The 27,625-nt window shown below is 38.5% G+C and overlaps 1 protein-coding gene across 2 annotated transcripts; it reads left to right on the forward strand.

Moving 5' to 3' along the window:
• The first annotated feature begins 120 nt into the window (after positions 1-120).
• On the forward strand, positions 121-26,338 carry GPR180 (G protein-coupled receptor 180). 2 transcript variants are annotated; one of them, XM_062624591.1, is made up of 9 exons: positions 121-296; positions 2,928-3,086; positions 6,297-6,491; positions 10,063-10,243; positions 10,447-10,496; positions 13,744-13,901; positions 19,997-20,188; positions 20,544-20,621; positions 22,299-26,338. In XM_062624591.1, exons 1-9 carry the CDS (start codon positions 158-160, stop codon positions 22,455-22,457), a joined length of 1,311 nt encoding a protein of 436 aa, XP_062480575.1. In that variant the 5' UTR covers positions 121-157; the 3' UTR covers positions 22,458-26,338. The 2 variants fall into 2 exon arrangements, with proteins under 2 accessions (XP_062480575.1, XP_062480576.1); XM_062624592.1 differs by lacking the exon at positions 6,297-6,491.
• The last annotated feature ends 1,287 nt before the right edge of the window (positions 26,339-27,625 follow it).

The raw sequence follows: 27,625 nt of genomic DNA on the forward strand, positions 1-27,625 counted from the left end.
GATCCCTCTCGCGCGGCTCCCATTGGCTCTCGTTCGGGTCCCGCCCTCCCGCTCGGCTGTCCCGCGGCAGCTTGTAACCCGGGCGGGAGGTAGGCTGTCACGTGACGCGTCGGTGCCAGCCGGCGGCGGGGACGGTTGCCGGCGGCAGGTCCCGAGGATGCGGTGGCGGTTGCTGTGGCTCCTCTGCGCCGCCTCCCGCTGGTGGGGCGCTGGCGGCAAAACGCTGCGGGGCGGGTTCGTCAGCGCCGCCGCACGGCGGGACCCGTGGCGGCCGGTGGCGCGGTTCCAGTTCCACGGTGGGTGCTCGAGGGAGGAGCGGGGGAGGGGAGCTGTTGGTGTGAGCCATTAGAGTGGGATGCCTCGGGCGTAGTGTGCAACAAGTCTGATGCGCGCCGTTTGCGGGCAGCGGAGGGGCAGCTGTGTCAGGAGCGGGATCCCGCGTTCCAAAGCAACGGAAGAGGAGCTGGTAGGAACCCGGCAGCGCCGCTATTCACTAGAGAAGGGAAAAATGCCGCTGTGGGCGCTGGGCGGCGCGCCGCCTTTCGTGTGCCGCGGCCTGACGTGGCGGGAGTAGCTGGGAGCGCTCGGGTGTTTTAACTTTGACATGAATCTCTGATTCTTCCCCCCTGGAACTCCACCAAGCGAGAGCTGTGCTGGACCCTGCACGTGGCTGTTTCACGTCACTGGGCGTTTCTAGTGTCACCGTGCACCAGGACGTAAATTCTTGCCTGATCCCTTCCAGATGGGTTTTCTTCCCTGTGTTATTAACTCCTCGTTAGTAATAATTCTTGACTGTTAGTTCTGAGAGGCCTAGCAGTGGGCTAGAATCCTGTTAAAATAGCCTGTGCACAAATACAGGTTGGAATTAACGCTCTACTACACAGAAGTTTTCCTTTGCAAAATAGATGCAAGCTTAGTGAGTGCCATGTACAACGAGGCTGTGCTAGTCAGCATGCCTTTCCTACAGGCTCAGTATTTCAGTAGCTTAGGCTATTAGAGTTATCTTCATGGCAAAGGAAACTGATGAAGAGTCTCGAGAATAAGTCCTATGAGGAACAGCTGAAGGAGCTGGGGTTGTTTAGTCTGGAGAAGAGAAGGCTCTGTGGGGACCTTATCGCTCTCTACAGCAGCCTGAAAGGAGGTTGTAGTGACGTAGGGGTTGGTCTCTTTTCCTAAATAATAAATGACAGTACTAAAGGTAACGGCCTCAAGCTGTGCCTGGGGAGGTTTAGATTGGATGTTAGGAACAGTGTCTTTGGAGAGAGGGTGTCAGGCATTGGAACAGGCTGCCCAGGGCAGTGGTGGAATCGCCGTCCCTGGAAGTGTTTTCAAAAACAGGTAGATGAGGCCCTCAGTGACATGGTTTACTGGTGGTATTGACAGTCCTGGGGTAATGGTTGGACTTGATCTTAAAGGTCTTTTCAAACCTAATTGATTCTGTGATTCTACAAAAAGTCTGTGGAATGCTTCAAAAGACAACCATGAAGATCATACTCAGGCTTCCTCCCAGACTGGAGGAGTCCTGTGAGAGGAAAACAAAACTGTTTGCAAGAAACAAAATCTAGTGGGATGAAGGAAAACGTGACCTAAGCCCTAAGAATTGGAATGTGACCTTCCAGCACTGAATGAGAGATGATAGATAAGGTGGGCATAGCTTGGGTAGTGATTTGAAAACAGTTAATTATCGCTGTCCTAGAAGATATTTGTAGAAGTGCTCTATATAGGTCTAAAGAAAAGAGCATTGCTTAAATCTGAGAAAAGAATGTTAAGGTTCAAGATGAGTGGTTTAGGTGTTCAAATGTAATTTATTCTACAACTGCATGTATTTGTGGTCTTAGTGAATCCACAAGGTCTTTTTTTAAGAGCCTTATGTTAAGTTTTCAAAATCTTTTATTAGCAGCTTAGATAAACTATAGTCCATAGAACATTTTACAGATCCCAGAAGATCACCTTTTTTGAGATTTTATTTCAGGACTGCTGTCTTGCAGCTGGTTCTGAACAAGAAGGTATTCCTGGCAAAGCCTTATTTGAAGCTGGTAGTAGTCCATTGACTCACATCCAGCTGGTGCCTAGGTTAGGTGGGAGAGAAGATTGCTCTGGCGGTTTAAAAAACATACAAAGCTTGCTTAAATTTCAATAAGTTTGTGCTCTTGCAGTACTAATTGTTTTTTCATCATTAAATCTCCTTCTAATTTAGGGCACTGTTACATTAAAGAATTACATGGCAGCATATAATGAAAGAATTTATCAAAGTAAGTTTGAGGATTATGGAATTACCCAGACAAGATAATTCTAAAATGGTTAAAGTATTTCTCTAGGCCAAGATGGAGCCTATAGGTAGACTGACACATTAGAGAACACTTTTGAAGTTTGATTTTCTTTGTATCGATTTGATGTCTGTCATCTACAATTAAGTATTTTAGCTCTAATCACTCCATAATATGAAGGCAAATTTACGTAACTTCTTCTGGTATTAGATTCAAGAGCTATTTTATGATGCTCATAATCATGCTACTAAGGTCATAAAACACTAGACTTTGAACCAGTTACTGAAACTGGTTGAGGCACTGCCTTAACTGGGGAAAATAAAATTTGGGGTGGAAGTAAATAAAATGTCTGAAATTCTGTATTAAAAAAAGAGGGAGTAGGGAAGGCTGTAGTAGAGAAGGCTAATGACATTTGGGTTAGGGCAAAGGTTTGTTTAAGTATCATCACAGGAAACTGTGCATGCAGTATTGTGTTAGAGATATATAGAAATTATTTTCTGAAAGAGCTTGAAGAATTTTATGGGAAGTAGTGGTAAAAGTTTAGGAAATAAAGTGAAGCTATAGTCCTGCTACTGATAAAAAAACCTCTGTGCCACACTAGCTTTTTGTCTGTAACGGACATCAAAGCAGATTAGTTGATTTTATTTTTTAAAAATCAAGGTGACCATGCTGTTCTGTGTGTCAGAATCAAGAACGTAGCAGTAGCTGTGACAAAAGCAGCTAGACTTCACCTGTTTCAAGCACAGGAATGGCAGAAGCTGCAGAATGGCATCGAAGATCAGACCTGTACAGAGAAGTTCTCCAAAGCTCAGCTGACAAGTGAGTTGCTGCTTTTTTCCCCTTGCTAATTAAATTTTCTGTGTATTTAGAACCCTGTGAAGTTACCCATGCACATTTACTTCAGTGAATTTGGACTTCGCATCAAGTGAAGTAAAAGCACGACTTCGTCCTTCTGTAATTAAGAATTATTACAAGGAAGTAAAATTACTTTGTTTGCATCACTCCAGAAGACTTTGTTTGCAAGTTATGATTTATTTCACTGCTGCAAAATGAACAACTAGTAATGGCTTCAGTTCAAACAGCCAAACTTTATGAGCAGTTCTAGCCTCATGCTCTCACTTGTGCACAGCTCAGAAAGGGTACATGTTTGGCTGAAGTTTCATTCCTCATTCAGTACAGAGATTTTCTTTAACTTAGCTTGAAATAAAAGTTTGTTTGTTTGTTTTTTTACTTCCAACTTTACCATAAAAAAAGCTAATGTTGAGTATTAGAAAGAATTTTCAAAGAATGTTATTGTAATATGAAACTGAAGAACTTAATCTAATGCTTAGGTCAGTCAAATGTACAGTTTGAGCTGCAGCTACAAATGTACAGTTTGCATTTTATTGCAGTGGAATGAAAGAAATTAGAGGCAGCCTGCTGCAGTTACCTCTAAACTTCTGAAATGAATGCTTGTAAGGTGGGAGTATGTAGCCCAAGTACACAGTAAAAAGGTGTAATTTTGTACCTGCGAAGATTTTCTTTTACAACTTTGTAATCATTACTTTTCCAGAGGTTCTTTTTTTTTTTTTTTTTCTGTCTGTAATGTTATCTGCAAAAATTAATCTGGGTTTTGCTGCATTACTTTAAATCTTGCCTGTGTTATCATTTAATGTTCTTTCACCCTTTAATTTTATAATTTGGTATTCATCACTGAATCTCACATTCATATGTTTTTAATATTTGAGCTGGGAATTATACCAATACAGAATAGGTAGGTTATCTTGTTACTCTGTTGTTTATGAAAGAACATTTCTCATTTGTCAGGAGGGTCTTGTTCCCCAGTTCCATGGAAATGGCGTTTTTCAAAGATGAGAAAGCAAAAATTAAATTGTATTTTCATTTTCATGAAGGCACAAACCTGTCATGCTTTGAGATACAAAACATGTTAGAAAATTTTTAATACAGTAGCAAAGATGAGCTAACTTGAGTATCCATCTAAATGTAAAAGAACAGTAAAAAACTGAAGCATCCAGTTACGTAACTGGAAGACAAACATACTGAAATAATTTTTTTACCATTTATTCATCGTAATGTTGTGAAACCCACTTAAAACATAAATTTTCCTCTAAGAAATTAAATTAACATTAGAAACTTCATTCAAATATATCTTAAATGAATACAGCTTCTTTAAAAAATACATTTCCTCTGTGCGGCCAGAATCCCTAGAGTAACAAATTGATCTCCTGGAATGCTGTCACAGTGAAATCTTACACAGATGTCACTTCTAAGGATGTAGCTCCCTTACTCTTGATCTGAGCTGAACATGAAGTGCTGCTGAAATGACTAGCAGTTGGTCCGTCACTCCTGTCTGTCCCAGTGGTGTATCGCTGTTTTCTACTGTGTTTAAGAATGATGTGACCACAGGGTGAGTTGGATCTGTTTGTGGATCTTGGGCAAAATCAGTTGCATTTTTATTTTATCTTAATTTCCTGTGTGTTTGCTTGCAGATTTAACGGAGAAATGGTAAAATACACTCTGTGTGATCTTTAGGCTTGATGCAAATAACAGTGTGTCAGAACTCAGCTGAGGGTTGAGGTGGAGAGTAAAGCTAACCCTGTCAGCTGCAGTTTGCCTTTCATTTGAATTAAGCATCATATGAAATCTAAAATCTGTGTTTTTAAAAATATTGGTTGTTTTGAAGAGAGCTGGTTCACTTTGTATAATCTGATAAGGTATGTAGCTCCAGAATTGAATACATTCTTATCGTTACCTGAACAAGAAAAATCACCTGTGTTAAAACACTTTTTTTTTTTATTGTGATTCTCATGTCTGAATTTGTACTTCATGACAATTGCTACAAAGAAATTTATACGTTTCTTACTGGATCATAATGTTGATCAGTTTGCACCTTTAGATAACAGAAAATAATGAAGTTGAAACAAGTTTATTTAAATCACATAAATGTTTTTCAAGGTAGGCTTCAAGTTAGGAATTAGTTCTAAATTTTGCCTACAAAATGTTTAGGGATAATGAGTTTGCTAAGGGTTGTTTTTTAAATATGTTTTCATTTGGAAAGGCCTTTACGTAAAAAGCAGAAATAGCTTGTTTTGTAGATTTCAAATGAAAATTTTTCCTCAGGCTTGGCCATTGTCATCTTCAAACTATTAAGCTTAAATAATTACAGTCTAGTCATTATATTGTTGTTTCTTCTACAGAGATGGCTTTCATTTATGGTTGAACTGATCAGCACTCGAGTTCAGTAATCAGTGTAATAGTATTTGCAGTTCTTGCAGTTTCACCCCAACATACATAGCTACAGATCTCAGTTGCAGCAAACGTTTATTTTGAAGAGACCGTGCTTGGTTAATAGTTGCTTTTAGGAGAAACAGTGGTAAGATTGGTGAGCAGATGAAACTTCAGACTCCTGTGTAGTTGATTTTAAATATAATCTGATTTGAAACATGCAGTTTTATTAGACACTGGTCTCAGGCCTTAGCTGTCAATTGAAATTCAGTCTGTTAGGAAGATGCTGTAAAATATGCTAATTTGCACCTTTAATGCGTGCATGCTGTTGTTTACTGAGATCATACATGGCTGTTCCTCTTTGGTGCTCTAAATATCTTTGAAAACAGAACAGAATAAATTTCACAAAGGTATTTTTCATACTGCAGAAGTATCTGTGGAATAGCTAGTCCTGTTGGTACTGTACTAGGGGACAGAAATGTGTTAAGTGTAGGAGACACAGTCTGCAGTTACTGGCTTGTGGCAGAAAGGAGCCCTGCCAGTGAGCCTAAAAGCTGAGAGATGGAATGAAGCATGTATCCTCACCAACTCTTGTCTCTACCCATCTGAAACAAAAGATGAAATTGGAAATCTAATCTCTGGTGTTACGGCTAGCTTTGAAAGCAAAGTCTGTTTGGTACTGTTTGTTGTTTATAACCTGTATATCATGATGTGGATTTAAATTTTATCTTTATTCAAATATGTCTTTTCTAAAAAAACAAACTAATCAAATGTTTAATCCTATTTTTGTTTTTTCTTCCAAAGTGACTGTGAACCACACAGAGCAAAATCTGACAGTGTCCCAGATTCCTTATCCGGAAACATGGTATGTGTTTTATGTAGACAAGTTTACCTGCGAGGAGAATTATTCTGAATCCGAGGATATTCAGTTTGAAATGGTCTTACTAAACCCAGATGCAGAAGGCAATCCATTAGATCACTTTAGCGCAGGGGAATCTGGTAAGATTTTTTTTTCTTAAAACTAGATTTGTAAGTTAAGAATTTGATCACCCAAAGAAATCAGTACTTAACTGTGCTTGCAGAAGTATGGGGAATGGATGGTAGAGTCTCTTATATTCTGCTTTCTCATGGAGAGTAAACTTTGTTTTCTGGCATTACAGAAAACTCTTTAGACTGACTTTCCAAAACTTGCCTAACTGGAAGTACAGATGCAAAAGGGAAGTTAGTGAAGGTAGCTCTTTGTTGACAGGTATTTTTCCTATGTTGAAATTGTAAATTTCCACTTGAATGTGAATTTAATCCTTGATTTTTATTGAACTCATTGAATGCCTTAGCTGTGTAAAGTTTTATTCTGTGCAACATGAACACATGCACAATAAAAAATTTTGCCAGTTCAGTGTTTAGGTCTTTAAGTATCTTTGTCACAGACTGCAGATTAAATATTTGTCAGTCCAGATTTTATTTTATTTAAAAAATGCAATTTTTAATCCTTAGGCATGCAAGGAAAAACCTCTTAGAAGTGGCTCAAGACAGCAGTGAGAGAAATACCTATAAAATTGTATGGTTTGGACAATCTGGAGCAACCTAATGTCTGCTTCACTACAGTGCTTAGCTGCACTGCTCTGGGAGGCCTCATCAGCCTGTTACTAACCTAGGCCTGTTGTAAGGGAAGAGTCCCATATGTTTAGTCTGCCTTCATATGCAGATTCAGTCTACATACCCATAATGAGCATGATTGCTATGCTCAAAATCATATGCCCTGCTCTTGTTCTTGGTCAACGGCAGCTCCCTTTCTAGAGGGAAGAAAGTATTCCCTGAAACATTTAGCAGAATCTGTAAGAAATTAGCACTATTAATCATTCATTTTTCAAGGCTTATAAATTGACTTACCTGTCTCTTTAATTTCTCAACTGTGCTTCTTAATCTACAAACGTAGTTGGCAGGTTTTATTTGGTGAATCCATATCCAGAACTGATAAGGTTAATTTACTAATTCTCGAAAAACAGTAGTAGCATTGTCTTGCTAAATCAAGAGGCAGAGCAGCTATAAGACATTGTGTGGCTACTAGAAGTGGTGTACAGACCTCCTAGAGAGGTATCTCAGTTCTGTATTAAGTTTGTAGGCAGATTTTGAGCTCTTTGTAGCAGAACTCTGAACAGCTTGCGTGCTGAGTAAATGCATTAGATGCACATATTTAGATATAACGAGTAGGAAACAGGATGAGCTGTACATGGCATTTCTTCCACAGTTGCAGAGGAACACCTCTGTCAGAGTTAAAACTTGCATCGGGGCCATAAATCCTGAGGTTATGTGCTTGTGTCTACTTACAAAGAACTGAAGAGAATTTCATGTCTCCTTTGCTCTCTCTTTTCATGTTTGGTTTGTTTGGGTTTTTTGCTTTGGTTTGGTTTTTTTTTTGGGGGGGGGTGTTTTTTTTGTTTCTTAGGGGTTTTTTTTTTGTTTGTTTTAAGGGCTTTTTGGTTTTGGGCTTTTTTGTGTGGGTTTTTTGTCGGGTTGGTTTTTGGTTTTTTGTTTTTTTTTGGTTGGTTTTGGGGTTTAGTTTGGTTTTGGTTTTCTTTAATGTATTTCTGGGGAATAATAATTGTCATTTTTCCAGAGAGGTGTGCAGCTTAGAACATTAGGGTATCAGAGAGAAGATCTAGCTTCATTTTGTGGTTCTTTCATTCAGGCAACTAAAAAATGCATAGTTACAGATGGTTCTAGTTAGGTCATGTTCCACTGGAGATGTGTGGCCTGACACAGGAGATCTCAAAATTAAATGGACTATAAGGAAAGTGTTTGAGACTGTAACATAGTGAGATGTTTGCCTTGAGGGAGAGGAAACCTGGCAAGTAATCTTTTATCATTTTGCGTGGTAGTGAGCTTTTTACATAAGACATGATAACAGTGGAAGCTAGGATTTCTAAGGGAAGTTGACAAGGTAACATTTTGAAGATGAAGTTAGGTATTTCAGATTAAGGTACATAAGTTTTATTTTCTCTGTCAACTCTAGGTTACTTGAAAGTCAGGAAACTTAAAGACAGGTTGAAAATTACCTTTCTGTGTTCTTCATAGTTGTATTTCAGTGCAACTTTCTCTTAAATCCTTTTGGTCTCAAGCCAATCATCTGCAATCTGTCTTTGGTTGGAAGGAGCTTTCTATCGTAAATGTTTATTAAAAGCTAGTTCATTTTCTTAAAGAGTTTTCCATGTGTACCCATTCATCACAGTGAGAAATAACTCATCTACAGAATCCCTGCCAACGTCAGTGGGTGTTTTTTGAAGCAGAAAGATAAAAAGTAAAAGAAAGAATAACAGATTTGATCTGAAATGCATATTTTTGTCATTCATAAATTGTGCTTTTGGGTAGGTATGCAAGAGAAGCAGAGTTTGGGGTTTTTTTGTTGTTTTTTTTTAGGAATCTTTATTACCTTATGCTTTTTCCTCTCTCATTTCACTGTAGGCATGTCAAAGATAATTGAGTTTAGCCATAGAAGTTATAGTAATAGCAACTATTCAGAACTCATCCAGTTCTAATGTTTTTCAACTTAGATATTGAAATGTGTATGATTGCACTGTTTCTAATCTGTTTGTGGAGCTGGTTAAAAGTTATTCGCCGTTATTTTCTTGCTGAAGGAAAAACACTGCTCAGAATCTGATTTTTATGGGCACTACTTGGTTTCAAGGAAGGTTGGATAAGGTTTTCTGTGAGAAGCATCTGTTTACCCGTATTTGCTTGTAGCTTGCTCGTTTTGACCCTTTGAGAGCTCATATTGTGGGTTCCAAAGCTTCCAGTCAACAAAATAGATTGTCAGGATGCAGGTCTTCAGGGAAGCATTTTACTGGACTACTTCTAGACTAAAAATTTGAGGATTTCTGATTTATACATAAAATCAAAAACTTGGGGCATTTTTTCAAATTGAAAAAAACAAAATCCATTCTGTGAACTTACTCTGTGTGCTATTTTTCATCCCATTTTTCTTTATCTAAAAATTTTCCGTGTTGGTCAACAGTGCCCCTTGGACTTACTATTTTCTGTGGAGGAAGAGTGACACCCTGTGGTTGAACAGGTTCAACCGCAGTCTTTTCTGGGTTTCTCTCATCTCAGATTATGCCTTTAAAAATTGAAGGGGGGCAGGGGAAAGAGTTAAAAGTGAGTCCTTTAATAAATATGTTTCTGACTTATCAAATGAGCTACAATTATTTTCTGTTTATCAAGAAGCTGTATGCCACTTCATACTATTTCAGTAGTAGCTGCAAACCTCTTCCTATTTGAACAGAATCTCTCCTACACTCAAAAAAAGTTTTTGTTGAATAGAAAATACTTTATCAGATCAAATAATAGGTCTTTCATTGACTTTCTTGGGTAAAATAGGCTAGGATTTACTTATTTTAGCTGTACTATCACTTTTAGGTGACAGTTACTATGTATTTCCCCGTGATTTTATAAAAATACCCAACATAGTTTAGTTATTTACTGCTGGCAGCAACGTTTCTTTACAAAAACTAACCCATATTTATTCTTCCTCTTTTTTTTTTCTTTTTTTTTTCTTTTTTCCCTTTCCCCACAGGGTTGCACGAGTTCTTTTTCCTGCTTGTCCTAGCATACTTCGTAACTGCTTGTATATATGCACAGTCCCTATGGCAAACACTTAAGAAGCGTGGACCTATGCATACTGTACTAAGGGTGTTGACAGTTGCATTACTGTTGCAGGCTGGTTCAGCTCTTGCCAACTACCTGCATTTCTCAAGGTATCTTTGTTTATTTTTACTTTCAGGTCTTGAGACTTCAAGAGCATTGTGTTGTAAAGATCAGTACATGATCTCTTTTGTGTCAATTGTAACAAAACATAGGACTGACTTTTTAGAACTACATTGTTGCCTAAATGTACTTTTAAGAGAGAGCATGCATGTAAGACTCACCTAAAAATATAATCTTTTTATTCTTTCATCAGTTATTCTAAAGATGGGATAGGAGTACCTTTTATGGGAAGTTTGTCAGAATGTGAGTATGGTTGTCTACTGTTTTTTACATACTTCTACACATTAATCTGTATGATACATTAGCAAATGCCATTGTTGGACTGTACAGTAGCACTGGATTTTTTTAATTAATTTTTTAAATTTAATTTTGAAATACTGAAGTCTTCTGAAAAACAGATTTCATTCTCTTTACAGTAACTGCATTTAAAGTTATACAATTCTGATATTGTTTAGGATTTTTTAAAGTATTTTCTTGTCTGAAGATTCCTTCCTACAAACATTGAAATAGGTGCCTATCACATGAGCAAATGTTTTGGTACCTTAAAGGGTTTTGTGGAGTTTGCATGATCTAGAATAGTCAAATTTTTTAGGAAACCTAATCACATTTTATGGGGTGTGTCATTTCACTAGCAAATTTAACATTGGTTATAACAAAAAACATCAGCCATTTGCAACACGAATGATATGACTCCTGTGATGCAAAAAATGCTTATGTAAAGCATTATGTTAACAAAATATTTGTTTCCACTCTCTATAAATATTCTGAGTTATCACTGGAACTTAATTCCTATAACACCCCTTCCCCAAATGCACTAATTTACTCCTGCTGTGTTCTTCAGGGTTAAGTGCTGTTGGGGCGGGGGTTGTTGGGGGTTTTTTTTCTGTAGTTCACCTTTGAAGCTCTGGGGGGTCCTTCTAAGCCTTTTGATTGGCTTGAAAAACCTCAAGAAAGTAGTACTGTGGTAATGGGATAGCATTGGAGAATTAACAGCCTAAACAGAAAAATATTTCCCTTAGAGTTCATTTAGAAGCTTGCAGTTGGAATTAACAGCCTCTTGATGGCACTTGGCACCACAGTAATTACCTCTTTCTTGTTTTAACATTTTCAGTTAGCGCTCCTTGCAGCCTTTCCAGCAACTGTGTTATTAACCTTTCCTTCTTCTGAAATGAAATTAAATCAAGAATATGGAGGTAGCCATAACTCCTCCACAGTGGGAAGACCAGTATTAACTACCCACCCAGAACTTCAGAAAGAGTAGCTGCACGTTAGATTTTCTCTGTGAGTGTTGCAGTGAAGAGCCAACTTTTACTTGCTTAAGGCAAAGTTTATTAAGAATAAAATATTTTTTTCAATCAATAAGCTGAAATTCAGATATCCTTACTGTTTTTAAGGTTTGTGGTTCCCAAACAAGTAGAAGAGGTGAAGTAATAGAAGTGTGGAAAGTTTCAGTGTCAATTACAATTCTAAATATGTCTGTTAGGAAGAAGTGTAGTTTGAAAGTGGAAGGTGCTACCATTTTTCCTATATCAGAACAGAAATCCAAGTTAAAAATAAATGGTAGAATTTCTGTTCAATGCAGTGGTACCAGAATTGCTTTCTAGAAACATGTTCAGATACTGTCCTAAACAATTACTCTTTTCATACCATCACTTAGTCTTTACCATATATAAACACCTAACCCTCAGTCTAATTTATCACTCAAGTTAATTGTGTAAATCACACAAGTAATGCTGATACTCAAAAGCATCACAAATAATGATGTTATTTTTTCGTAAGATTGAAATGTGAAAGTCGAATAATATTATTATGCCTGTTGAATAGGCAAAAAAGATGAATTGTGATGAAACCAGATAACTATGGTGTCAGTTCAGCAGCATGTGACTTTACACTGACCCTGGATATCATAGGATTATTGTAACTTTAGAAATTTCTTTCAACCTTCTCACTTTCTGACAAGGTGTATGAGATGTCAAAGATTAAGGCTGGTGCTGAATTTTTGTGTTACACCATTTTGTCTGGGAATCCACTTGAATTGTTGCCACACTGAAGCTGAGCAATATCTGTATCCAAGATGTGATTGAGAGATGATGTCTGGCTATATCTTATAAAGCAAGTTATCTTAAGGAGTGACAGAAAATAAAATGCTCTCTAGAACATCCTGATTTGCTCAGTCATTTCTCTAGCTTGGATTTGGGACACTGGTTTGGCATGCCTTTGGTTCACGTAATAATTTTTTCTAGCAAGTACTATGTCTCCATAGCTAGCATTGTAAAATACTTTCAAGATCATTTTGTCCAAAATCAGTGCCACTTTATTTTACTAAAGAATGAACAAGCTTGTATTTACTAAAAGCTCTTCACATTTCTTAAACAGCAAAGGTGTTGGAATACATTAAGAAGCATTTAAGCATACAGACTGTGAGAATACCAGATATATCCCAGGAATAACATATTGAATTCTGTTATATTTTGCTAGTGTTTGCTGTCAGGGAAATACTGTAGCTGATCTTCATTCAACATACTTCCCTTGTGTGCATATTAATCTCTGTACAAGGACAATATTTTCTGTTCCAGTATTTTTAGTAAATGTCAAAGTACATTAATCTTTAATAATACAGCCCAGCTGATCAGGTCTAAAGCTAACAACCACCTAGGAAGAATCTTCAGTTCTTTCTACCATCAGTAGTACTTCAGCAAGGCTAACAAGTAAAGACTTTTAATATATTCTATCTTGAAGTTTTCTGTATTCAGATAGAGCTTCAAACACAGGTTTGAGACACTGATTAATAATGTAACTTTATGTTGTATGTGTTAATTGTTCCCAAACAAAGGGAAAAAATGGACATAGCAAAATGAGGCAAAGGTAGTTTGCATTTAATAAAATGAAATACAGGCAAGATGTCACTCCAAATGAAGTTTGTGTTTGGGCTATTAATTATATTTTCCTCTTTAAGTATCTCAGAGTGGAATTTGTCCTGAATATTTGTGCTTTCTATTGCAAGCTACTGTATCCTTAAGGTACAGTGCAATTACTTTAAAGTACAGTGCAACTATCTGACTTTTGAACAAAAGGTTTTCAGAGAAAAAAAAGGAGTTAATTTCATCATGGTTTATATTTGCAGTGTGATTAGCATACATATGATTTTAGTTCTTTAGCATTTATAAGTATATTTATGCAGATGGACTCCTGAGCCCAGACGTCTTTGACCCAAGAATGGGACTTGGAAGGATGTGTCTGTGTTGTTGCAGAACTGCAGCATAACTAGAGGAAAGCTGATAGTGGTCTGTTTTGTCACTGGAAATTACTCAAAATATCCATATTTTGTGGCAAAACAACCTCATCTAGTCAAACTACTGTCAAAATTATGACTAAAGGTGATAGAGAGACATAAATGTCCATCCTTCGTTTGTGGGTATATAAAACATTCTTTTTGCTTTAGAAAATAACTTTATTTTTGTTGTGACTATTTTTCTTTTGTTTTCAATAGTGTGTGACATAGTCTTACAGATACAAATGCTATATTTATTGTTGAGTCTGTGTATGGGTTGGACAATAGGCAGAATGAAGAAATCTCATGGCAGACCTCTTCAGTGGGATTCCACTCCAACATCTACTGGCATTGCTGTAGTAGTTGTCATTACACAGGTTTGTGTTTTATATTCATTCTTATACTGAAATACACAGCTGCTATTAAGTATGACAGAACCATGAACCAAATAACTTCAATATTTTATGAGGGAGAGAGTATCAAGACTGGAAAAAAAAACACAGCATAATGTGCACCCAGTATGTCTAATAGGTAACAACGCCTTTCTTTACTTGACCAATTTAAGGTGTAGCTCCACAGTATGTTTTTGTTCAGTAGTAAAACCACTTAAGAAGTTCCCACAGTTTTTCAAGCTCCTAGTTGTGCCAATTGTTTTTAGCATTATGCTGTAAACCAGATCAGTGGAATGATCTAGATTTGCACACACACAAAAAAGAGAGAGAGAGAATGATTTCAGCACAGTAATTTTGCTGATCTGATTTATAATACGATCCTATAAATAGTTGTAATCAGTGCAATTGAGGGGTTGTGAACTACATTGTGCAGGATAACAACAAGCAGCATGAGAGGAAAGATGAAAAAAGCTGCTGTCAGAAATCCTGTCACAAAAAAATCTGAAATCCTCAGCACCCATCTCTTAGAACCACTCAAATAGGATGTTTAATGGCCTTTGCAGTCAATATCAGGGAATTCTTGAAAGGTTCATGTGCATGATTGGTCTTGCAAATATACAAATGGTCTGACACATAATTTCATTCAAATATTTTCCATTAGGATGAATTAGAAAGTCAAGTAAACCAGCAACTTAAAAGTAAATTGTAATGGAAATCTTGCAACCCTCGTGGTGCCTTTTGTAAACAAATTTTTTTAAATCAGAGCATAAAGGCAAGAGAATCTGAAAGCCATTGAGAAAGAGAAGAGCAGGGAGAAGCTGGAGACAGTAATGAGGAAGAGATTATACTGAAGATTTTATGCTATTTGAGTAGTATCTGTAATTAGTGCTGCTTCCAAACTAAATAAGTGGACTGCTAAAACATTAAGAGTAGCTGGGAGCTGATGTTTCTTGCTAATTAAGAATATAAACCAAAGGCTATTAAGGTGAATGGGACTGTTGAATTTTAAAGGTAGGTTCATTCCACCTTACTTTGACACCCATCTAGCACCAGAAATTTTACATGCTGGTAGTAAAGAAGACTTCTAAAGTGTATCATTTTATTCATGTCTCACCATGTACATACATGGGTGTGTTAGTAGTTTGTTGCTTGAGACTGAAAAGGTTTTTTGTTGTTGCTTCCTTTTTACTATACATGGAAAGGACATGGTATCATCAGCTTGATTTTTTTTTTTTTTTTTTTTTTTTTTAGTTGTTACTTGTAAAAATTGGGGAAGGTATCATATGTCTGTGCTGCGTCCTCCAATGTTGACCCATTACACGTTTGTGTTGGCTTTTTGAGCACTGCAGGAGCATTGGCTATTTTACTTTTCTCCGCAAAGCCACAGTTCTACCCCATCTCCTGGTACTGGTGGGAATGCCAGGCTTGGAAGGAGTCGTGTCGGAACAGAATATGGATATTGGAGTATGTCATTGTCTGGGTGGTTTTGCACACCCATCTCAGTGTCTGCTGCCTGCAGCAGAAGTTCACTGGCACCGAGAGTATCCTTGCCCCTTCTGGAGAAGATATTCTTCATCTCATGGTTCAGTACATACAAAATACACCTTCTGCTGCATTTCTTCTCCTTAATACAGGCTGCAGCTGTTGAGCACAGGGATGCAGGTCCCAGACTGCATTGCCCCTATCAAAGATTGTGAGCTCATGACTTCATTCTCTGGGTTATTCTGTTGTTCACTGGTCTGTCTAGGTTGATGTGGGTGTTGGATCTGCTATAGCACTTCTAATGACTAAAACCTAGAACAGTCTCCTTTCTATCCTGCTCTTTCCTATGAATTTTTATGGGAGAGCCAGTTTGCTCCAATGCCAGAGCTTGGACAGATTTACATGGATGATCAGAGATGATCTGAGGACTTGTTGTGGAGGGTGCTGGAAACCACATATATTACCCTAATGCAGCAGATGAAGATTGAATCATGTTTTATTGCCGTTCACTGCCTGGCCTCATCTCAAGCAAGTGGACAGTCTGGGAAAATACCTTATTCTTCAGCTTTACTGCATTTTGACTGGCAAACTATCTGACCCTGTTTGCTTGCTACTAGATTCAATTAGCAAATTTTCAAGGTTTCTTCGTCCTCTTTGTACCAATGCTGTGGATTCTTTCTTTTTGCTCTTTTAGAAACAACAGCAATTTCCCAAGCTGTGTTTACAGGTCACCGTCAGTCTAGGGTGGACACAGCCTACACTGTGGAGGTGTGGAGGATTCCACTTCTACAGGTAGCGTCAGCAAATCTCTTGTGGTCTTTGCAGCTGCAAAAGAGGACAAGTCTGACATTCAGCATCTCCCTTTGCCTTAACTTGTTCTTTATTTCAGCCTCAAACAAAAGGTTCCCCGGCTGCTTTATATTCATTGAAGATTCCACCCTCTGCTGCTGAGACACAAATCTTGTTCAAAACTTTCTTGATGGCAGTCCTTTCCCATCACATAGACCTAATGGGATGTGTGATGAGCAGTTTCAGTTTTCAGAGCCGATTGGAGTGGGGGCAGTGATTCTGGGAAGACGGCTGATCACTTTGTACCTGACATAGATTCTCGCTGCATTAGACATCACACTTCACAGGGGTTCTTAGGTACGCACCAAAGGTGTGCTCAGAATGAGGTCTACCTCTGACCTTACATCTCAACCAGTTTACTGTACTGGTATTGCATGACATCAGAGACCCAAGGACTAGATATGGTTAGAAGCAGGTAGTTAATCCACTTTGCCTTGCTGCTACTTTTGATTTCCCTTTTGCTTCCCCCTTCCCCTTGTGTCTCAAAACTGATCTGTCCCATGAGAACCCACCCTTACTGGAGATTGATACGTTATCTTGGTTTGCCATAAAGTCAGTGTCGGCATAGCGAAGGCAAGGAGTTCTACCATAATTGTTTACTCATGAAAAAAAGGAAGAGTGTCTGGTTCTTCAGTGTATGAATGTGGAGGTTCAACTTGTATATCTGAAACATCATGATGATGTCCGTGGCAAACATTCTTCTAGCGTTTGAAGAGGAAGACCGATGCTGGCCAGTGGTTGGTGTCCACTGGGAACCAACATAGGTCAGAAGTATGTGCAGGTGAAGTCAGGCATTTTGAACAGTGTGTTATGTAAATAAGGAGATGGTCATTCTCCTTTACAAAGAAGCAGTTGTGACTTTAATGTTGGACATAGCTAATGTGAGTCAGCTCTTTAGCTACCTAGTGCATCCAGTTCTTTTGTCTACAGCCTAAGCAGAGTTGTTCTTCGGGATAACAATTAGAATTCCCCCCTTGATTTCTTCTCAGAGCTCAGACATAGTTCTGCTCACTGCCAACAAAATAAAATGTCCCTGATAGCCACTTCAGCAGGTTGCTGTGTGGGTGTTTTTTAAGCTTGTTCCTGATATTGCATCTAAGTGAGGTGATACATGACTTTCTGTGCTCAAGATAAGAGACTTCAGGACTTACTGACCTTCATTTCTCAGGCATAGCAAATTAAAGAGGTCATGCTTGGCTGTGAAAGTTCTTCCTTCATTGAGAACAGATTGCTTAATCCATTGTAATTTAGGAGCACTTCGTAGCAGAGAATCCTCTTTTATAGGATCCCCCTTTTCCATCCCAGCTCATAATAACAGCAGTGACACATGTTCACCTTGTCTGAGTTTCTAGTGTCTTGCATGGATGGTTCTGTCTCTGCCTCTAATGTCTCTGCCTTCTGCTTATTTTGGAATAATCTAATGAAACTGAAGGAAGCTGGATTTCTGTGATCTTACATTGCTGTTACTACACACAGTCTTTGATCAACTGATTCCTGTGTTGTTTACACAGCTTACAGTCTTTAAACAGCTAGTCCAGAGCATACCCTGCCGTCAGACACTATTTTCCCATGAGGATCTGGACTTTGTTCTCATGATTCCTTTACTCCAGCTCTTTGTCATATTCTCATGAAAGTGGCTTCCGTCATTGTTGTTACTATTGGTGTAGGTTAAGGAAAATTCAAGTCCTCGTGAGCTCTGTTCTTTATTTTCTCAGACTATGTGTGTCCAGTGCAGGGAAGTATAAACATCAAAAGGGAAAATGCTCTGTACAAGAGTGCAGTGTAACACAGCTTACGAAGTTCTTTTGTGTAACTGCTAGAACTCTTGTTGCCTAAGCCTGGTCTACCCAGACTGAAATAAATTCTGTGACAGGAATACATCAATTTTGTGCTGCAGACACAATTTTACCAAACACTACAGTCACTGTATTTCAGGGTTTCAGGAGCCATTTAGTCTTACTTCAGTTTTACCCCCTGACAGATTTCTCAGTCAAGTAATGTGATCATTTGAAGATGTTTGCTTGGAGTTCCTCAGAAATAGAGAGCTATGGTGGGGACATTTGAAGCCTCTTGGTCAGATTGTTTACTAGTGATCAGTGATGTTCAAGACATGCATGCTTCACGTCTGTCCTTTTCCCATCCTTTCATTTTCCATCCAGGTGGTTGAGGAATGACTGAAATAACAGCAGTCATGCTTGCCCATGTCATGGCCTAGGTAAGGGAAGGGAAAAGTGTGAGTACTCTCTGAGGATATTGTAAGCAAAAATGATCCTGTTTTGACTGATGAGACACAAGGCCACCCACCTTTGGAAGGCACAGGTGGATATTTTTTTTTTTTTAAGTTAATATCAGTAACCTTTTTGTCTTTATGTAGTTAATATAGTGAGAGCACCTTTGAATGTGTTCAGAAAGGAATTTGCCTAATTTAGATTTCTAAATTGAGGCACACAGTGTCTGCTTCTGAAGGCCTTCAGAGCTACTTCACTCATAAATCAAATTTGCCTACCTTTCTTCAGAAAGCCTGCTTCATTAGGCACCTGAAACCTAAGTGCAGGTTAGATGTGTGTAGTAGGTAGACTGGATTCCAGTGTATATTCAAGTCGTAAAATGCCATTCAGCTGCTACATGATGCTGGGAGAGTCTAAACTTTATGGGTATTCTAATTTATAATGTTAACACTCCCAAAGTCTTAAAAAGGTATTCTTCAGCAAGACCCATTTTTTATGCAACAAGTAGGCGCCTGCCTCCTACCCAAGTAAGATTCATAAGCTTAGGCACTTCTTCGTCTGGTTTTCATTAGAGGATCTATCAATAATGTTCTTTCTCACAGTGCTCCTACAAAATTGGATTCTGCAGGAGATGGATACAGTGCTGAAAGTTAAGAAGGATTACTTTCTTTTGTGTAGTTATCTGTTGGCTAGAGCATTTGTCCAGATTTTGGAACAGTATTTGGAACCTGTGCTGCTCCCTATCCTGGACCCTCAGAGGTTTCTGAGCTGCTGGCTTGCAGAGTCAGGCTCACTCGCCTTCCTGACCTAGCTGATGTTGAATTCTTTTCTCCACAATGGCACAGCTTCAATAGAAGGGGTGGAGAGTGGCCCACCCAAGAACAACCTATAGCCTGGCAGTTGCGGCACTCTCCAAGAAGGTGGGAGATGTGAGCTGGATATCCTTTAGGCAAAGAAGGGAATTGTGGGAGATCCAAGTTCAACCTGGGTGAATGCTTGAGCCTTTAGGCTATTGTATAAAAGGGGCAGCAGCACCACCCTCTTACTTCCCCATCTTTGAAAAGAAAAGTGAATCCTGTTAGGATTTTGAAAGAAAAGGCGTAGTCGCCTGCCTTTGAAACAAGCTTTACAGGTTGTGGATCTGAAGTGGAAGGAGGCACCTCCCTGTAGCCCTGTGGAATCATTTCAGTGGGCTTCCTGCTGAGTAGGCCTACTCCTTAACTAGATTATTTTTAACTAGGTTATGTTTAACTAGATTATTTGGTGTCTTATGCTAAGATGCCACATTCCTTCTGTTCAAATTAAAGGAAACTTTATCTTGTCAAACTTTTAGAAAGTTACAAAGTTCAGGAAGTGAGACTGTTCCTGCCAGTTGCACTTGGAGTAATAATAGATAAGTGACAAACTAAAAGCAGTTTAGGCTAGGGACCAGTTGTGCGAATAATCTGTGATGGGAAGATTAATTGAGGTTTAGTGTAACGTTCTTTACTCTAAATGTGCTTTGCTGCTGTTCTTTTCCAGAGCTTTTTACTAATCTGGGAGCAGTTTGAAGATACGAATCACCACAGCTACCATTCACACCACGGCTTAGCAAGCAGTCTGCTTGTTTGCCTCAGAGTTTGCCTAGCTTTATCACTGGCTGCTGGTCTTTACCAGATCATCACAGTGGAGAGAAGCATGCTGAAAAGGGAGTTCTATATCACCTTTGCCAAAGTATGGGTTGCATCAGGGAAACTGATCCTTTCTGCTGTAAATATAATTGTGGCATGGAGTTGACGGAAGCACTAAACTCTTTTCTTCCATAAGAAAGTTAATGTTTAAGTGTCTGATTTGATTAAATTGCACTCTGTCATCAAACTCTGAGTAGTCCTTTTAATTTGACAAGGAGTATAGAGCTTTTTTAAACAGAAATCCCACCTTTCATTGTGTGGTTTTTGTTCTGTTGATTGAAAATTAAACAATGGGTTCATAAAATAGACAGAAATGTAAATGCAGTTCCTCTAACTGTCATTTCTTTCTTAAGCTGGCATGTAGTCATTTTATAACTTAAACTCATCTTCTCTTTCAGGCCTGCATTCTCTGGTTTTTGTGCCACCCATGTCTTGCAACCATTGCTGTAATATTCAGAGAATATCAAAGAGAAAAGGTATGTACAGGCAAGATAAAAGAGATGGAATTTGAATAGTAGTTGTTCTTCATGTTCGGTGTTTGTTAGCAAACTCATGCTCTTAGGCGGTTAATCTTATGACCCCAAAGCAACTTGAAAAGTCTTAGTCACACAGCTCTCATTGATGCTAATGTGAGTCATATTTTACAAAGGCATGCAGGGTTTGAATCATCTAAGAGTAGTAATTTCTAGGTTAAGGGAGGGAGAGGGGGGAGATTGTTAAGTCAAAGGAAAATGTGGAGGGGTGTTTTGTTTTATTGTTTGCTTGTTTATTTTTAATTAAAAACACCTTGGGGTTTCTTTTAACAAAGCTAGTAGAAAGATAAATCAGTGGATTTTTTCTGTTGTTTGCTTTTTAGTCTTCATCCTTTAAAAACTTTATGTGGCTAAATAGGTCAGGGAAACTGTAGCTGAACTGTATTCTTTAGCTTAAGAAATCTGTCCAACTGTGTAGTTTGGTTTTTAAGCGCTAAACAGTTAAAAATAAAGGTGGACTCACTGGGTTTCTTGGTTGCTTAAATATATTGGGAGCTAGAGAACTAGTGTGGAGCCTGCCACATTCAGATAAAAAGCACTACTATTCTCAGGTGATTGACTGCCTCATTCCAGGTTTGCTTCTTTATGGTTATAACCATCTGTGCATTTGTATGCAAATATGTTCAGAAATTGAGCTTTTGTTTGTATAGAGGATACGTAAGGGAAAGAAAAAGGTTCCACTAAAAATATATAGTAAATTAAATACTTTGTTTGATTAAAAAAAAAAAAAAGACATTGAAGGAGGAAAAGGCTCCTCTAAAGCTACGAATAAGCCTTTTAGTTGTTGTTTGATTAAATTATCATCAGGGCAACAGATCCTGAGAGATCAGTAAAGGAAACTTGCAGTTTTGAGATTTTAAGCTTGCTGAAGAGAGTGCAGTTGCTCCGCTCTTGCATTTAAGCAAGTTTAACCATTGTGTGCAGCTGCAGTTCCTGCATGAACTATGATAATTTAGCTGTATTTCCTTCTTTAAATGCACTTCAATACAATAAAGAAATTCACAATCAATAAATATCATGTTTACGTAAGGAAAACGTGTTTTAAAAGACTCTTTATGTATAAACTTAGACTTTTGCTGTCTCAGAAACAGTAGTTACCTTTATATGTTTGATAAATACCACCTTAGATATCTTCTACACCTGAAGAGATTCACGCTGAAAAGAGGTCTGGCTAAGTGAGACTTATAAATCACTATCCTCGCAGCTCCATGACTGTGTTAGTGCAAAGTGTTTCCAGGCTTTTCCTCCCTCCCCCTCCCCAACTCTGTTTGTTGTAAGAATAGAATATCTAAACATCACCTCTGCTTGTGAAACTGCATGGGTGGTGAATTGCAAGTCTGAAATTCCCCAGAACAGAGACTGCCAGAAGGGTTATGTGACTTGCCAAGGGCTACCTACCAAGTTAAAAACACCCAGGTGTGAGAGTCTGAATCCTGGACTTGAGACTCATGTTCAAATCTTTTGTAACTGCAGCGGTATTCAAAGGTTTAAAGTTAGACCTCAAGCACTTACACAGTATGCTGTAGAAATTTATTGTGGGTTATTTGGTGGAGGTTGGGTTGGGGTTTGGTTGGCTTGGTTTGGTTTTTTTTTTCACTTTTTTTTCTTTTTTTTGTCTAGATTATTACCATGGGTATTATCCTCTGTCAGTGCATCTCCATGGTTATCCTCTACAGACTTTTTCTGTCTCATAGTCTATATTGGGAAGTATCTTCACTGTCATCAGTGACATTGCCACTAACAGTATCCTCTGGACATAAAAATCGACATCACTTCTGAGATGTTTAGGAAGAGTACCTTCTGTAATAAATGTGCAATAATGACTTGAATATACAGGTATTTTTGTCACAGGTGTGTCATACATTGGTTTCACTGGAAAAGAGTAATAATATAAGAGCACTTCACAGACCTTTGGTCTGACAAGTTCCCTAGATTGATCTGTTAAAAGTATTGTGGAGTAGAAAAAAAACATAATTTGAATAATTTTATAAATAGTATATGCAGCATGTGGTGTTGAGCTGTATCACGGAGAAGTACGATGAATCTTTTCTCTCCCATTCACAGACACAAAAAAAATGTCTTTGTTTTGTATCGATACAAGGTTTGAAGGTCTTACAAAATGCAGTTCTTAAAACACGTACAGGCTCAAACAAGTCTGAAATTGGCCGGTTGTGAAACTGGTGTGATGTGTAACGATGAGTAAAAGTTCCTTTATTTTCATGCTTTAGAGAAAATGTGGTTTATGTATAAGTATAAAAGAAGGGCAAACAAAAGAAGGGGAGTCCTCTAGAAAACACATGTAAAATGTTCCAAACTGCCTGTGAGAAACTTTGCTTTATTATCGGTGTAAAAGAAAAGACTATTTTGCAACTAGTGTTCATACTGGTTAAAATTTTAAGGGGAAGGAAAATAGGGTTTATCTGCATTTTGTTGTTTTTTTTTTTAATAAATGTAACTACAAATTTAATCCAGTAATGAAGGTCTCAACAGTATTTGACACTTAGAAGACATAGCAACATGAAGGTGGTTAAAACAGCAGGCTTGCATCTTTTAAATAAAAAAAAAAAAGGCAAAGAAAATGGAATGGGTGATGTGGTACTAGAATTTTAATCCTGATATAATTCATTTCTGTTACATTGAGGATTCAATCATAATTAAGCCATATACACAGATTAAATTAACAGAAGCATTTCAAATAAATGTTGGTTTCAGTCATCAACTACCCATGAATTCCTGCCCAAGGATACTTAATCAGGATTAAATTTTCTATGAATAATTGAAAAACAAAATACTCACTGGATTTGTTATAATCCATGTTGGCACTGGGTTCTAAGTAGTTGCCATCTTCCATCCATTGTAATAAAGCCATACTACTTTGTGATGCCCTAGCATTCAGAAACCCAGTGTAAATGTATACTTTATTGAAGTGCCTATTTATTATGATTAAATCATGCTGACATTTTATTTCCTTCGTAATAAGAACATACCTGTTACCACTGTGAGTGAAATCTTTCTTTATGAGTTTACTTTAGTATTTGTCAAATGTTAGACTTCTTTTCATACATATGTTTCTTCACAAAATGGGTTTTATTTTCTAGTAAATGAATATTTGTTTCTTCTTAACAGTATGTATTTAGTTATGTCTCTATGAGAACGTGAAGACACCGGGGTTCTAGCTTTAAAATAGCCCTAACTTTTCTGTTCATGTTTGCTTCAGTTGTAAGCATAGTTCAAGTCTATTCCATTTTAGTTTAGAGGCAAAACTAGACATTTGCCTTTGACTAAGGCAAAATGGCAACATGACAAAGTTGCTCATTAAATCATCTCCTTTCTTATTGTTTGTAATTCAGATCAAGAATGGCAGGTTGAGGCTGGAAAAGATGAGATATTATGATTTCACACAATCTTCAGAATGATTAAAAGATTAATTATTACATTCCTCTGATAACCACACAAAAATATTATTGGTTAAACTTCAGTCTTTATTTCCCTGCTTATCTCTGTACTTTTCATCTTCGCAAGAAAAAAGCATCCTGTTTTTTGATAAGTCTCCAATAATGCAGTAGAAGGGTTCTATCTGTCCTTATGTGTAAGACATGAAATTCACACATAAAATAGAATTTTCTGATAGACACAAGAACTGCTTTACAGTTTACAATCCATTATGATAAAAATTTTAACCTATGCAGGATAAAAAAAGTATGTAACTTTCTGAAGAGACACTCTGTTTGTTTTATTCTCCAGAAGTATTTTTTTTTTTTACTTCCTGTAGTCCCTCACTTCAGTCGGTCAGTATTAAGGTAAATGATACCTTAATTTCACCTTATAAATACGCCCTACAACAACTCATAAAATGAATTCATAGTTAATCTGATTGTAAGTACAAAGCACAAGATGTTGTCTCTTAATCTTTTCCAGATTGCCTCATAAGTCATCTGGTGACATTATCCTCTTAGTTTTGACATTGAAAATAAAATTTTAATTTTGCTATTAATGTAACTGTAGCAATTAAATATGGCTTCCTCATGGTAAGCAGTACAAAGGACATGGTTTTTCTACCCAGGGTCTGATAGTGTTCTTTCAATACCAGCACTCCTCAATTTTATGTTACTAAATCATTAATGTGTAGTAGTAGGTCAGTATGACTGCAATAGTATTCAAGATGTTAGTTGATTCAGTACAGGATATCTTGGGGGGAGGCTTCAAGTATGACTAATTTAAAAAGCTTCATCCTCACCTGGTCTTTAGCTTGAAGCTTAACTGCCTTTGGATCATGCCTGAAGAGTGGGTTTGAGTATGTGAAAGCCTGTCTCTTCTTCCCAACTTACACCTTCTGTGAAACCAGCTGATAAGACATTGCTTTTTTCATGCTTATTCACAGTTACCCATTTTATCAATTTGATTTCATAACCTCATCTTGAAAGAATAGCTTCCAGCCTTTTTTCAGTTGTCTTCAATCAGTGCATCTTGCCTGGAAAACTTTCTCTTTTTCTAAAATGTGCTTTTCGTCATGAAGAAAAAAAGTATGTTTCCTGTCATGAACTGGGGCTTTTGCATACATCTGAGGAACTCGTGATGCACCCTGTGTCAACTGTGCGTTAGGTGACAGCAGTGGTCAAAAACACTCCTGCAGTATGCCCGTAGCCGCAGTGCGTAAGTGGTGTGGATTTGTGCCTGCTGAAAGGTGCCATGTATTCAGGGAATTCTCACAGAGGGCTAGGGCAGCTCTGGGCTTCTGCCACCTCACCACTGCAAGGGGCTGAAGTGTGTTCTCCCCTAAGGCAGCACTGAACAGCACTGTTCAGTTGAGGTCAGATGACAGCACCTCACTTGAGAGTTTCTGTGCATTCTGCAGTTCTGTTCTGAAGCTGCAGTTATATTAATTCTATTGCCCATATATTTCAGTGCTCAGAAAAGCATAAACTGAAGTTGGTTGTGTTCTGAAGAAACCCACTTCTGTGTGTGAAAGGGCATCTTCTTACCAGCCGTCACCTTTCCACTGGTATAGATGCCAGTTTATGTCAACTGTGATTGATTGGTCTGGGGGGAAGTATCCCAGTTCAGGAGAAATGAGGGTGAGATCATTGACTTGGTCTATGAGACCCCCCACAAGCTGGCAGGAGGGATCATCTTGCATTGCTCTGGACCAGCTGTGTGGAGGATGGAGCAGTTCTAGGGCTCATCGCAAGTCTCCTTAAGCTATTCACTCATCTTCTGTGTAGAATGTGGTTATTGTACATTTATTTAAAGTGCTTCAGGTAGGAAAATTAATACTTAAATATATGTAGATGGAAGTGGGAAGGTTTGATTGGAAAAATATCAAGTTTCTAATACATATTGCTATACTAAGACCTCCCACACAAGATAAACATTTATAGTCAGGTCTGATGAATATTCCTCTCTGGTTCATGTGCCAGTGGAGAGCCATGGAAGTATCAAAATCTTTTTGTTTGCATCTTGATCCTCTACAGAACTGGAAGAATATTTTATTTTATTTGGCTCTAGTTTATTCCGTGCAATGTTACGTCTCTAGTTAATCCAATGTTTATTGGGCTGGCCAAAGGTGATGCTGTACCTTTTAATTCTTCTTGTGTGACTATGCAATGTACAAAGAGCAGGTGATCCTTGCAAATGTCAAACATTAAAAGAGAAAGTATTGAGCTGGTTTTCAAAGGATGGTTCTTTTCTAAGCGTGCTGATGCAACTAGGCTGTGATTTTTCAGTGAACAGTAAGTCCTAATTCCAGTTTTTCTTAAACCATTATTTTCTGCAAATCTTTTTCCTGTTGTGTGAATTCCATCTCTCCCACCGAGCTCTGTTTCTGCCCTCCCCTCTCTCATACATACGACTTTGAGTGTAATGGGTGTCATTTCTCTCTCTATCTCTCCATCTGTTCCCACGATCAACACTCACAGTCCAGCCCCTACTTTGCATCTAGTATGTGTACTCTCTTTATCCTTGGTCTGTTTTGATTTCGCACTTTTCCTGCCTCTCCTTCACCCTCTCTATCATGTCTTTAGTCTCCCTAGCCATCAGACCTGAGTGTGTGGGTTGACATTGCAGCTAATTTGGGCTGCTAGCTGCCTAAAAAGAGTGTCCCTGTTTCTCTGGCCACACACTGCCCTGGCTTCCCCTTGAACTGACACTGGCTGTCACCTAGCAATTTAAGTGAGGTAGAGCTGAGGAGTTAAATGAGTAGAAAACTCAGCCATTAGTAGCAGAAGAAGAAAAAACATTCTTGGTGGGTTTAGCTCACCTAACCAGGTCATCAGGATTTGGTGAGTACCGGTACAGCTGCTTGGGGACAGGGTAGGAAGGGCACATTAAAGAGTGGCAAGATCCCCTTTAGGAGAGCAGCTGCAAGGTCAGTCAGTCTCTTTAAACTATCAGCCTTGAAACTCCTCCATCTCACTCTCCTGTATGTCTTCTGCTGCATTTTGAGTGCTAAGGATTGGCCTGTCCCTTCCCTGAACAGCTCTTTACTGGGGATGGGGGGGTTTCCAGCAAGAGGAAGATTGGCTGCTTTAAAGTATTTCAGATTTAACAGGGTCAGTTGTGCCTTTGCAGCCTTACAAAAGGGGCAGCGGAGGTGTAAGAAGCAGTGCCTTATTTGAGAAAGAGTTTTGAGGGGAGAAAAGCCAACCACCATAAAAAGCTCCATGACTGGAGTGGGTGCCAGTTTTTTTGACAGATGTCATCACAATGGTGGAAGGCAACCAGCAGTGCCACACAGCTCCTCACAGAGGTCTGCTTGCGGCTAGTGAGGCACTTAATCTGAACAACCACAACGCAAAGAGCAGAGTTTTCCAGCAGTGGGTGCTCTGTAAGGCTGATACCTACCAGTTGGTTAATGGGCCGAGACATCTGACTTGGTGAGGCTGTGGTAGGATGGTGAGGATCCTTCTGGCCTTGTGGTCAAGGCCTGATGAGTTTGCCCAGGCTGGCGA

Source organism: Pezoporus occidentalis, unplaced genomic scaffold (genome assembly GCF_034315485.1).
Source record: "Pezoporus occidentalis ecotype Australia unplaced genomic scaffold, CSIRO_AGI_Poc_V1 ctg27, whole genome shotgun sequence".
Lineage (NCBI taxonomy): Eukaryota > Metazoa > Chordata > Aves > Psittaciformes > Psittacidae > Pezoporus > Pezoporus occidentalis.